Below are 13,459 nucleotides of genomic sequence, written 5' to 3' on the forward strand. Positions count from 1 at the left end.
CCAAAATGGGACAGACACAACTGGGGGCTTGTATAATTTAAATCCCTCTGAAACTAGATCCAATATATCTGAGACAGCTAAAAATCACCTTAAAAAATCTTGCCATTAATAAAGGCCCCTTTTTTTTTTTTAAAGATTTTATTTATTCATTTGACAGAGAGAGCAGAAGTAAGGGGAGCAGCAGGCAGAGGGAGAGGAAGAAGCAGGCTTCCCCACTGAGCAGGGAGCCTGATGATGTGGGGCTTGATCCCAGGACCCCAGGATCGTGAACTGAGCCGAAGGCAGACGCTTAACCGACTGAGCTACCCAGGTTCCCAAAAGGCCCTTTCTTCTTTATAGGAAGCAACAGACTTTTAAATAGCATTTTAATAATTTAAATTCATAACCCTGCACCATTAGAATTGACACAATCTAATTCATAAAAATTTAATCTTGTAAGTCAATAACCTGGGAGGAAATATTTAAAATACATAAACAACCAAAGACTAATCTGTAGAATATATAATGAACTACAAATCAATATAAAATAGATAACCAAAAAATAGACAAATTCAACGAGTAGGCAATTCAAAAAAGAAATATACACAGCTAATAATAAACACATGGAAAGATGCTTATTTTCACTAGCAATCATGAAATGCAAATCAAAATTTTTCATCAAGTGAAATGGAGGAAAAAATAACATCTAACAGCAAAGTTATGGAAAATTTAGTATTGTCATATAATGGTGCAAAATAGATTAGCAGTGCCTCTGAGGTGGATATCTATTAAAATCAGTTATCTATTCAATATCTATTAAAAATTAAAGTGTTGATACCATTCAACCAGAAAATCCTACTTCTAGGTTATCTGTTGTATAATAAAGAATTTGTCTGGTCTTTGTTGCTGGGTTCCTGGCACAGAGCTTCTAAAACCCTTGGAATTTCCTGAGTGATAAGAATGTCTTCACTATTCATGAGCCCCCTGGGATCACATGTGACTTTATGCTACTAAAACAATTCAGAATAGAGGCTAGTCACCAGAAAGACCAGTCCTAAGAGTAAAAAAGCTTGAGGGGTGATGAGACAGGCCAACCTCCAGGAAGGAGAGGGAGTCAGAGACTGAGTCCAACCATATGGCCAATTTTTAACCAACCATATCTACGTAATAAAACCCAAATAAAAAGTCTGGACACCTAGGCTTTGGGAAGCTTTCTAGTTCGTGAACACACGGTTGTGCCAGGAGGGTGACACAGCCTGATTCCATAAGGAGAAGGCAGGAAAGCACTGTGTTCAGGATCCTCTCAGACCTCACACTGTGTCTCTTCATTTGGCTGGTCCTACTTTATATCCGTTATAATAAAACTATAATCCCGAGTACACCATTTTCTTGAGTCCTATGAGTTATTCTAGTGAATTATCAAACCTGAGAAGTCATGGGACCTTTCCTCACACCCCCATTCCTCCAAATTTGTAGTCATTTGATCAGAAATTCAGGCAGCCAAGGAACCCCAAAATGTAGCTAAAGCTGAAATGAGGACAGTCTTCTCAGGACAGTGCCCTTAAACCTGTGGAATCTGACACTAATTCCAGATGGCTGGTGTCATAGTAGTGCCTATATGAGAAAATCTGTACATATGCATATATTGATAAAGATGTTTTTTACAACACTGAAAAGTGTAAACATCCTAAATGCTTACCAACAGAAGAATGGTTAAATAAACTACAGTACATGCATATTATGGAATAGTAAGTAAGCAGTTAAAGAGAAGAGTTACACTTATATGTCCTTCCACATTAAAAACTCCTAAACCCATTGAAGAGAAAAAAGCAGATTTTAGAAGAATATAGTACGACCATGTTCTTGTCAACAATAAGTATCGCAAAATCTCATAAAAATCAAACTGCTTTTCTCTGTAAGTATGTAAATCAATTTATCAAAAAATTACAAAGTACACATACATAAAAATGATAATAGTGACATCTGGGAGTGAATGGGATCATCAGAGAAGGAGTGAAAGTGACTTTCATTTATCTGAATTGTTGAAATTTCGTAGAAATGGATTCATATTTCTTAGGCAATTAGGGGAAAAAAAGAGGACTTCCAGTTAAAGACAATTGCTTGAATACATTTATCAGACTCCCCTCAGTTCAAACATCTTACTAAAAGCATTAAAAATGTTTTTTTTTTTAAGGAATTAAGCCTATAACCCCAACCCCGCCACCGCCCTGCCTCATGGTTGTCCTTTTGTGTCCGTTGCCCCCCCAACCCCGCCACCGCCCTGCCTCAAGGAATTAAGCCTATAAAAGTATAGATGGGGAAAAAGGGATATCGTTAGACTACGGAAAGAAAATGAGTGGTAACTTTCATTGCAGAATTAGGAAAGCAGAAAAGCAAGCTGATTTACGTGAGGCACAAGAGAGAAAAATTCACTGCAAGTCTCTTTCCAGTTATCCTCCCTGATTCCCAGCAACTAGGCAGCTGTTCCGCCCCCAGGCTGGCATTAGACTGGAGGCTTGTTATTCGGAGAAAGCAAGTTTCTGGACTTGGGGATAACAGGAATAAAGACAGAAGTACCTATTGATAATGAATATGGGAATTAAATGAAAGTACCACATTGAGTGTTAACACTCCTGGCTTTCTTCTCACTCTGCTCCTAGAATAGAGGTATAAAATAGTACATCCTCCAGGCAAAAAAAAAAAAAAGAGAGAGAGAGAAAAGCCACTCTGGAAAATATGACCAATCCAAAAAAAAAAAAAAAAAGACAATAAAATTCTTAGGAATTTCCCAATTCCTAAGAAAAGGGGCCCAGACAGATAACCCTGCATGCACACACAGCTTCCAATGAGAATGAGTGAGTGGTGACCAGCCAACGATCACCAAACATTTGAAGAGAGAACCTAATGAAAGACTGAAGCCAAGCAAAGAGAAAAAGCAACTGGGAAGAAACTGAGTAATTGGGAGGGGGAAATAAAGCATACGCATACACAAAAACACATATCATTAATATTCTTAGAAAAAGATGTACCCACAAAAGAACAAAACGTATGAAAAAATTCACAATTAAAAAAAAAGCTCTTGGAAATTAGATTACAGAAATAAACAAAAGTCAAGTAAAGAGAAGATAAAAGTTGGGGAAAAAACTCCCATAAAAAGAACCAAAAACAAAGATAAAAAAAGAGAAAAAAGATAAAGCAAAGGATCACTCTAAGTATCCAACACTGAAATGAGAAAAGAAAATGGCAGAAAAAATAATCACAGAAATAATTCCAAAAAACTACCCAAAATGAAAGAGTTAGCAAGTTGAAAGGGCCTATCAAATATGCAGTGCAGAGTGGATGAACACAGATCCATCCCAAGATCTATAATATTGTTTTTCCATTGTATTTCTATCATTTGCAACTGAAAAAAGTCTTAAGACTCTATGACCACAATGCAATACTTCTAGGTTACACTAGAAATAACAAGAGGGTAGCAAAACAATGGTAAATTTACCAAAGATGTTAAAGTCACTTTAATGTAACTCCTAGGTTTAAAAAAAAAAATCTTAGCTAACAAAATTATTCCTCAAGAGTGTTCGTTTACTTAATGACAATACAAATACTAAGTATCGAAAGCTATAGGAAATGACTATATGTACCAAGGAGTAATCATCGCCTTAATGCTTTTATCATTAAAAAAGAACAAAAGAAAAATAAAATGAACTAAGAAGCTAAGAGAGGGGCCCCTCTCGCTAGCTCAGTCAATACAGCATGCAACTCTTGATCTCAAGGCCGTGAGTTCAAGCCCCCCATTAGGTGTAGAGCTTACTTTAAAAAAAAAAAAAAAAAAAGGAAAAAAAAGCTAGAAGGGCACAATTAACTTTACAAAATGAGAAAGAAAATAAGAGATAAGAGCAGTACTGATGAAATTTAAAAAAAATAAAGTGGTAAAATTTATCATTCAAACCAAAAGCTGGCTCTCTGAAATGAATTACATGTAACAACTCATTATGTATAGTACATGGTTTCTTTGTTCTATTTTTCTCAGCTCACATGTATACAAATAAATTTATTATCAGACTAATCATAATTTCAACAAAAATTAGGATATACAAGATGGTCAGAATTTATTAAATTCAAATGATGGAATATACTTATTCTTTTTTGATACACTAAATTTACTATAAAAAAAAAAGCACTAAATAATGACTGATAGATATTACTCAAAATGCATCTACCAACCTGCTTTGTATTTGTTTTTAAGTATTAAAAACCTCACTAGAGTTTTCATGGGGAGAAAAAAAAATTTAAATACTCCTGAAATTATACTTTGCTTGAAGAAGTTGCCCTTTCTAAAGGGCAATTCAGCAATAAAGATCAAATGCCTTGAACAATGCATATCTTTGGTTCTAACAATCCCACACCTCTGATAAATTTTTAAGAACTGGAGAAACATAAACATTTGCATGCCAGGATTTTGACAGCACTAGTACATAATAGCACCCAACTGCAAATAAACCATATAAAGCCCGCCTCCCCTTTCACTCTCACTCCTCCGACAGCTCATCCAGTTGGCTCCATCTTCCAAGAACAGGACATCCAGAGTGTGGCCACTCCTCACCACCTTCAGTGCCACCACCCTGGTCCAAGCCACTGTTATCTTTTGCCCTGATTTTTAACTCCTTGCTTGACTCTTGCCCTCTAGTGTCCACTCTCACACTGTGGCCAGAGTAATCCTTTAAAGGCCCAAGGCCGGTTACGTCAATCTTCTGCTCAAAAAACTCTCAAATGCTGGGATGCCTGGGTGGCTCACTCAGTTAATCGTCTGCCTTCGGCTCAGGTCATGATCCCAGGGTCCTGGGATCCCGCATCGGGCTCCTTGCTCAGCAGGGAGCCTGCTTCTCCCTCTGCCTGCCCCTTCCCCTGCTTGCGCGCGCGCATGCACGCACAGACTCTTTCTCTCTCTCTGACAAATAAATAAAATCTTTAAAAAACAAAACTCTCAAATGCCTCTCCATCTCTCTCTAAAACAAAAGTCAAAAAACCAGGTCAGTGGTTACAAGGCATTTTATGATTCTGCCCCATCCCACTCCTCTCTCCCCTCATCTACAACCCTCTGCGTTCCAACTACACTGGTTTCACAGCTTTTCTCACCAAAACACGTCAGGTACATTCATTCCTCAGGGCCTTTCTAGTTAACCATTCCTTCTGCCTGGGTTATGTTTTTCCTTTAGAGATCCCTCATGGCTTGCTCCCTTCCCTCTGCTTGTATGTCAACCTTGTCAGTGAAGTTATCTCCAAAACACTATTTAACATAGGGACAAGTCTCCACCCCACAATCTCTACCCACCTTTCCACTCCATTTTTCCCTGTCACATTCAACACCCACTGACACACTATTTTTACTTGTTTACTTTCTTCCTCAAGTAGGATAGAAGGTCCATGAAAGCAGGGATATGTGTTTTATTTCTTCAGTTCTGTATCCTTAGGACCGTACATGGCAAAGTGGGTCCTCATTAAATACTTACTGAGTGAATTTTGGAACACTGAGCAGTCATTAAAAACCATGTCATAAAAAAATTCAATGTCATGGAAGAAACTAATGAAGTGGAAAGAGCATGTCATCAAAGAATATCTAACCCATGGATAAAAGAAGAGCTCACAAGAGAAATTAGATAGTATTTTTAACTGCATGTTAACAAAACCACTTCAAAATTTGTGGGATTCAGCTAAAGCAATTCTCAGAGGGAAATCTGTAGCTTTAAAATTTTACATTAGAACATCACAAAAGTTTAAAATGAAAAGAATATATAGGATGAATGTTCCAAATTTTATTTCTGGCAGTAAGATTACAAGTGATTTGGGGTGCCTGGGTGGCTCAGATGGTTAAGCATCTGCCTTCGGCTCAGGTCATGATTCCAGGGTCCTGGGATCGAGCCCCACATCGGGCTCCTGGCTCAGCAGGGAGCCTGCTTCTCCTTCTCCCTCTGCCTCTCTCCCTGCTCATGCTCTCTCTCTATCTCTGTGTCTCAAACGAATAAATAAAATCTTTAAAAAAAAAAAAAAAGATTACAAGTGATTTGTTATTTGTGTGTGTGTGTGTTTTTCAGTATTTTCTGCATTTTAGTTTTCTCTAATGAACATGTATTATTTTTATGATTTAAAAAAAAAAACATTTCCATCAACTTTTCCTTGGGTTCAATTCTAATCACTGTTCTCCTACTCTGCTTGTCTCTTAAAATTCTTGCTCCCCAGGATTCCATGCCTGCTCCTCAATTTATATTCATCCCTTATTAATCCTATCTATTTTTTGGCTTCACTTAAAATCTGCTAATTGACTATTTCTCAGTTTTTGGTAATGTCCTAAATTACTGATGTATATTTCCAACTGCTTAAAGGATGCTTCTAGATGGAAGCCCCATAGCCACTCAAAATTTAACAGGCTTGAAGGAACTCATTTCCTAAAATTTTTTCTTTCCTTTTTTATTTTTTAATATTGGTTAATGACATCACTGTGCACCCAGGTTCTTAATCCTATCAGTTTTACCTTAGAAATCTCACTCAAGTCCAACTTTTCCTCTCCTCCACCAAAGCTATAATTTCAATTTAGGCACCTTCCATCAATTATAGTCTAAAAGAATCCTAGCTTATCTTCCTGCTATCTCTCCCCTCCTAACAAGCAATTTAATCATGAGTAGCAGTGCTCTAACAGTGTCACAGGCCGAGCACTGCACTCCTCAGGAAGGCTGCCACCCATATCAACTATGACCATAGGGGTGCCTACTTTAAAACTTGGTTAAGTAAAACAAAGGTACATCACCATAAAATCCTCAACAAATGGTCCAAATCGATTTTTCTAGTTTCATGTTCTCATCAGTGGTCCTTACACCCTACAACCCAGACATTTAACTTTTCAATATGCCCTATCAAAATCCAAGGCTTTTGTGGATTCTTCCTTAGTCTGCAGTGTCCTCCCCCCAAAAGACTGCTAAATCCTTACAGTTCACACGTTACCTGCCTCTATGAAGTATTCCTTACTTGAAACAAGGATACCTTACAAAGCATTTTGTTAAGAGTCCTATTATAGCACTTGTTACAATGTATAATAATCTTAAATTCAACTGAGACCTGAGCAAGCACAGGAGAAGCCTTGTTTGTACCCCTGAAAACTACAATGCCAGTCCCTTAAAAAAAAAATTCATGTTTACTAAAGCAACATTTACCACATACATTATTACAACTTTTCTAAAGTAAATGAAAAATGAGTTTAAAAATAAAGTTAGAACAGTTGCATGTTTAACTGGTCAACCTAAGTCTACAATCAATGTGGTAAACTTTAGGATGGCCACACATGATCCCTGCCTTCTGAAATTTACACCTGTCATTCCCTCCCCTTGAGTCTAACAGACCTGTGACTTGCTTCCAACCAGTGCCAGCAGCAAAGCAATGAGCTGTATGTGATTACATGTACATATTTATGTAAGAGCGTATGTAGCACCAGCTCACCTCGCTAGACTGTCTCCTTTGCTGGCTCTGAAGCAGCAAGATATCATGTGCTTAGCAACTATGAGGAAACGAATTCTGCCAACAACTTGAGGCGGCTTGAAAATAGACCCTTCCCCAATTGAGTCTCTAAATAACAACCCAGTCCTGGCATACTTTTATTGCAGTCTCGCAGAGGACCCAAGCTAAAATGAACCCAGACTCCTTACCCATAAAAACTGAGATAATAGATATGTTTTGTTTTGGACAGCAAAATGTATAGTAATTTGTTAATAAGGAGAATAGAAAACTTATAAAATCAGAACCTACGGTATTTCTGAACCCTTTACTGTTTACACAAAAGACATGTCTTCCCCAATTTCTAAACACTTAAACAAGGGTAGAACAAACTTAACTCATTAGTTAATACCAGTCAAATACATGCACAATTAAAACATTTAAGAAGTACTCTGCTACATAAAACTGTTCCTATACTTTTTAAAACCCATTTGCTAATATACTCAATCATACATATACCCAGCATATGCAGTAAGTATAACGTTAAGGGAATTCTCCTTATAAACCCAGAATAATCAATATTTTAAAAGCTCGTACCTAATTAACAGTACTGGTAACCAAAAAACAAATAAGAACCCACTTACTGGTTACCAGGCTAAGCAATCAAATTGGAGGGGGCTGGGGACTTGCTGGAGGCACTATCCTTAGGACAAGGACTGGCTTTTCAACTAGCAAAGCATCAGAAGTACTCAGGTCAGGCACCTTTCATATCAGATGATGCCCAGTGCAACACAAACCAATCCTTCCTCCAGCCCACCTTCTACCCTGCAGACAAGAGAACTTTCAGGGAAAAAAAATTGTAAAATAAAGCTGGAGGTGGAAGAAGGGGGGAAAAGAGAATTTTCAAAATATTCCCAAAGCAGAAACTTCCAGGACAGAGCCCACTCTTTAGCATAACAAAGCATACAACACCAAGTATCTCCTATAGTGTTTAAAGATATGTGGGATTACAAGTGAGAAACATTAACCGCCAGAGTTGTTCTTTTGGGCAGTGACAAGGGTGGTAGCTAGAAGTGTAATTTTTCTTAGGAAGAGGCAGGTATTTCTCTTCTGCCATACCGCATAAAGGTTTTCAAATGAATAAAAGAAAATTCAGAAACAGGAAATAGATTAATCACAATAACCCAAATTCAAATATTTTGGCACTAGATACTGGTAAGAAGGGATGACTGAGAATGATTCAGTAACAATTAATGGAGATAATTCACTACCTTAAAAACCTGCATCTTTCCTGAAAATTAGGAGAAATAAATCTGTCTAGAAATACAGATTTCATTTAACATATTCCATTTTAAGAGATAACCCACACTCCTTCAACATAAGGAATCATGTTTCCTAAGTAACAGAAGGCGCCTGAATTGGAGTCAGACTACTGAAACCTCAAGGACACAACAGACCCAAACAAACTCAAGCCAATTAGGAGAAGAACGAAAGCAACTGAGTACCACCAGTTAACTGTCTAGATTAACTCATTTTACATTTTCACTTCTAGGCTCATGGATAGGTTATAAGGGAAGCCCACACTATATTTCCAGAAATAATCTCCATTCACTGGTATATTTTATAGTCCTTTTTCAAATATCTTCCCTATCCTTGCTGGATCATTAAAGACTATTCTACCACCCATAATAACTGATTTTATGAACATTAGCAACTTGGTAGTGGAAAAAATGTACACATAAAATAAAGCCAAAAAAAATCCTAAAATACCACCAAGGCTTTTAAATATTAGCCTATATATATCACTAAAGGCCTGTTTTAAAACAAAGGTGATAGACAAGAGAAGGCTTCTGTTCACTTTAATAGTATTAGACTCAGCAGTCCAAAAGAAGTAACAAAAATAAGAAAAACCGTTCAGTTCTAGGAAATTTCTGTAAACTAAAATATTCTGGATTAAGCACCTCTCTTCTGGTTCTCTCCAGAGAGAAGTGAATAAGAATGTATTTAGCTAAAATACATACTCAAAACATAAAACTAACACAGAAAACCTCATTCAATTTGGTAATTCATTATGATGAAACTACTAACAATTCAATTTGCTAGACTACTATTTAAAAAAAGAAAGAAGTGGTATATTGTTTAGGTTTTTTATAAATTACATGACAGCCCAAAAGAGAATGACAATTTTGCATCTTATTAGTACCATATTTTCTTATTACAAAATAGTAACACAAATATCAATTAAAGTAAGTTTTACAAAATTACAGCAAAACTTCCCACTAATTCAAAAATAATTCCTTTTCTCAATTTTCAGAGGGAATTACTTCATATATGCCCAAACATTTACACAATTTGTAACTGAAGAAATACTATAATACATACTAAGAAATTAAATCAATGCAAAGTATAATCAAGTGTAATTTTTTACAGTAAGATTCATCATCTGAAAATAAATATAAAGTAAGATTCATCATCTGGCTTCCTAAATCTCAGGATGAGGAGAAATATGCTCTATTAAGTTCCCCTGATAAACCTACCCACTGAAACAGAAGTAAAAATCTCAGTAAAGCAAATGCCAGTAGAAAGATGTGTTTTTACGTTAAGTGTACTCCATCTCCCCGTGTCAACTAGGATTTAAGGTACTGGCATATTGATTTGTTCCTATCATATAATGGGAACAAGTAATTTCTCTGATCCCCTTCCACGCTCTCTCCAGTTTTTTACCTGAACTACCAAACACAGACTATTTGACTGTTTTCTCAAATTTCAGAAAAATGATACATAACTAGAATCATTCTAAGAGCATATGAGAAAAAAGTTAATCAGCTGGCCTACAATAGCTGCCTTAGGACATTAGGGCTCTATTCTCTGCAGAGACCTGGTTAAGAAAGGCTGCCCCAAGTTCCATAGTATCACTGTGCTATTAGGCCCCAATCATCCTAACCCTGAAAGTACAAAAAGAACTAAGCGCACAGAACTAGGAACTTAAGTAAAAAAAAAAAGATAAATTTGCTTTGCTTCTACTTTTATGAACCAGGTCTTTGTTATTTGCTAATTTACTATGAATTAAAAACCTAAGTGTCAACTACTTGCCCCCTGCTCTGAATGGAAGGTATTTATTTTCAGAAAATAAACCCATACAGATATACTAACTCTTTGTTAAAGGAAATTATTAGCCCTTTAAGTAATCAGTATATTTGAAATAAGATATTAATTTGACAAACTTCTTCTTACTCCTTTAGCGAACTTTTAAATACATCTTTTGACAATTGCTAAATGCAAATTTTCACTTTAAAAACCAGCTTATCCTTTATTCTTGCACTAATCTCCCATTCTCAAGAAAGTGTCTTTCATGGGGGCACCTGGGTGGCTCAGTCGTTAAGCGTCTGCCTTCAGCTCAGGTCATGATCCCAGCGTCCTGGGATCAAGCCCCGCGTCTGGCTCCCTGCTCTGCAGGAAGCCTGCTTCTCCCTCTCCCACTCTCCCTGTTTGTGTTCCCTCTCTCGCTGTCTCTTTCTCTGTCAAATAAATAAAATAATCTCAAAAAAAAAAAAAAAAACTGTCTTTCATTATTCCTCAGTGTAGTGGCTACAGCTGTGTTAACTAAGATCAAACGAACCTTCAACTGTGTTAATTATGATCAAATCACAGTAAGGAAAGCACTAGTTCTTTTTCTCAAAAATTAAAGTTTTTTAGTGGCCCAATTTTAGTAAATACCAATATTGCTATTTCCGTAGCAAAATTATAACTAAAGTAGTTAAGAGTTGTTCTATACTGAATGTGCAAAGCAGCATTAAAAACATAAAAAAAACTAAACATGACATTCCCATTCTCAATATGCTAACATGAATATTGATAGTACAGAATATTAGAACAGATAAATTACATTACTGAACATTCCACTTCACCAACTCAAATTTCTCGCATATATAAACATATGAAAAAAAGGGCCACAAAAATGGAGGGAATGGTTTCCTCAGTTTCAGCTGTGCTCACTTGTGAATTTATGTAATATAATGCAGTGACATGGGAATGTTTATCTTCTATAAGTCGGCCTCTCTAACCAGATTAAACTTCCAATTTCTTCTCATGAACTGCGAAGGAAGAGGTGTCTTGATTCGTTTAGGATATTAACCGTTTTGAGGTAAAGTAAATCACTACTGAACATAACTGAAGAGGCCAAATTCAGTTTCCTCAGATCAAGTGCACCCTTCCTGTTTCTACATAAAAGCACATCATATTGCTATTAAAAATTTCCACTTATCACAAGTGACTTTTCCTGAACTCGTAGTCAACACTGCTTTTCAAAAGCACCTATGCTTTTACTGCATCTTTTAGGCAGAGTTCCCGTAAGAAACTGCTTTCAATTTTTAAAATGCCCTGTCCAAATTAAGAGGGGCTCACATTCACCATTTTTCTAAAGTAGCAGTTCACTGGGGTCAAAAATACATTTTTCCATCACACATTCAACCAATTAAACTGTATGCAGTAGGTGGGGCTGTTTACATAGACTTAAGGATTACAGTTTTATATTAACAGTCCAACAGAGATAACTCCCTCCTTTTTCAAATACTCATATGTTCCTTTGAGACCCTCTGACTCTTGGCCTTCAAAAAACGCTCACCACTTGAGTCCCCAGTTAGAACTACGTTTGGCCACCGGTCTCCTGACTTCCTGATACTAAAAGCTACAAGCACGAGGGCTGTTGCATCGGTTTGTTGCAGAAACAATCTTCCCTCCATTCACCCCAAGGGGAAAACAAGGGCTTCCTCTACTGGGCCCCCACTGTGAGGCGGGGGGTACCCCCGGTGTCTAAAAACCAAAGCCCAGGGAGTAGCGGGAGCGGCGCGGCCGGGGTTAAGTGGCGGCTTTCCTCCCCAGAGGGGCGAGCCGGCCGGGCCGCGCGGCAGAGCCGCGGCGCTCAGGCTGAAGGAGAAAAGGAGAAGGGTAAACCCCAGCGCGGCCCTGGCGCACGTGCGGCCCGCGAGAGGCAGGGAACCGGGGAGCCGGGGAGGGGAGGGAGCCGTACCTCCAAACATGTGCGGCGAGAGGTGAGCTGGTAAAGAGCCGATCACCAGGCGCGGCCCGCCGGAGCCCCCGCCCGCCGGCCGGTCTCTGCTGCCGCCGCCGTCCTCGGGGCTGCTGTGCACCGAGTCCTGCGAGCCGTACGGGCCGCTGCTGCTATTGGGGATGCTGAAGGAGGACTGCGCCGCGCGGGCCGCCGACGCCACGCTCCCCACGGCCCCGCCGAGGGAGCGACTCCGCGGGGCCGCCGAGGCCGCCGCGGCGCCGCCGGAGGCGCTGGGCTGGTGCGCGCCGGGCACCTGAGCCGGAAACCTCCCCGCGGCCGCGGCCCGCGCCCCGGTGCCGCCGCCGCCGCCCGCGGTCCCATTGGTCCCTCCGCTGCTGCTGGAAGGTAGATCCGAGCCCGAGTAGGCGCGGGTGCGGCCGTTAGCAGCGGCCGGGCCGCTCTGCTTGGCGCCCATGGCCGCCCTGCCCCGGGCCGGGCCCGCGCGCGGCGCCCCGAGCGCCGGGAGGGCGGGAGCGAGCGCACGAGCGAGCGGGCAGGGCCGAGGCGCCGCGGCCGGCGCAAGGAGAAGCCCGCACGTCCAGGGCCGCCGCCCGGCGCCCCTAAGGGCGGTCGGCGCCCGGCGCGCTCTTGTGTTGGGGGCGGCGGGCGCGACCGGCGGCCTGCGGGAGGTCGCGGGAAACGAGGAGAGGAGAGGAAGGAGGTCGGGCTGCGGCGGACGCCACTCGCTAGCTCCGGCGGGAGGGGCGGCTCAGGTGGTTGTGCGGCTGCCGCTGGTTTCGGTTCTGGTGCGCCGCGACGGGTCGCTGCCGCTCTCTGCCGTCGTCGCCGCTCTCTGCGCCCCGGGCCTCGGTACCGCCTCCTCCCGGGCGGCCGCAGCTACCGCCGCCATCCTCCGGCTCCCACGGCGGCTCGTGGGTGAGTGGGAGGCACCCGCCCAGACTCCGCCGGGGCCACCTTCCCTCCTCC

General features: G+C 40.5%; 1 protein-coding gene across 1 annotated transcript in view; it reads right to left on the bottom strand.

Annotated features, from left to right (window-relative positions):
- Positions 1-12,947, bottom strand: part of ZNRF2 (zinc and ring finger 2) — a 93,570-nt gene extending 80,623 nt beyond the window's left edge. The window contains exon 1 of the mRNA XM_032401853.1: positions 12,491-12,947. Coding sequence (XP_032257744.1) covers positions 12,491-12,947 — 457 coding nt within the window. The remainder of the gene's footprint in view (positions 1-12,490) is intronic.
- Positions 12,948-13,459: the final 512 nt, after the last annotated feature.

This window comes from Phoca vitulina, unplaced genomic scaffold, assembly GCF_004348235.1.
Source record: "Phoca vitulina isolate PV1807 unplaced genomic scaffold, GSC_HSeal_1.0 scaffold4, whole genome shotgun sequence".
Classification (NCBI taxonomy): Eukaryota; Metazoa; Chordata; class Mammalia; order Carnivora; family Phocidae; genus Phoca; species Phoca vitulina.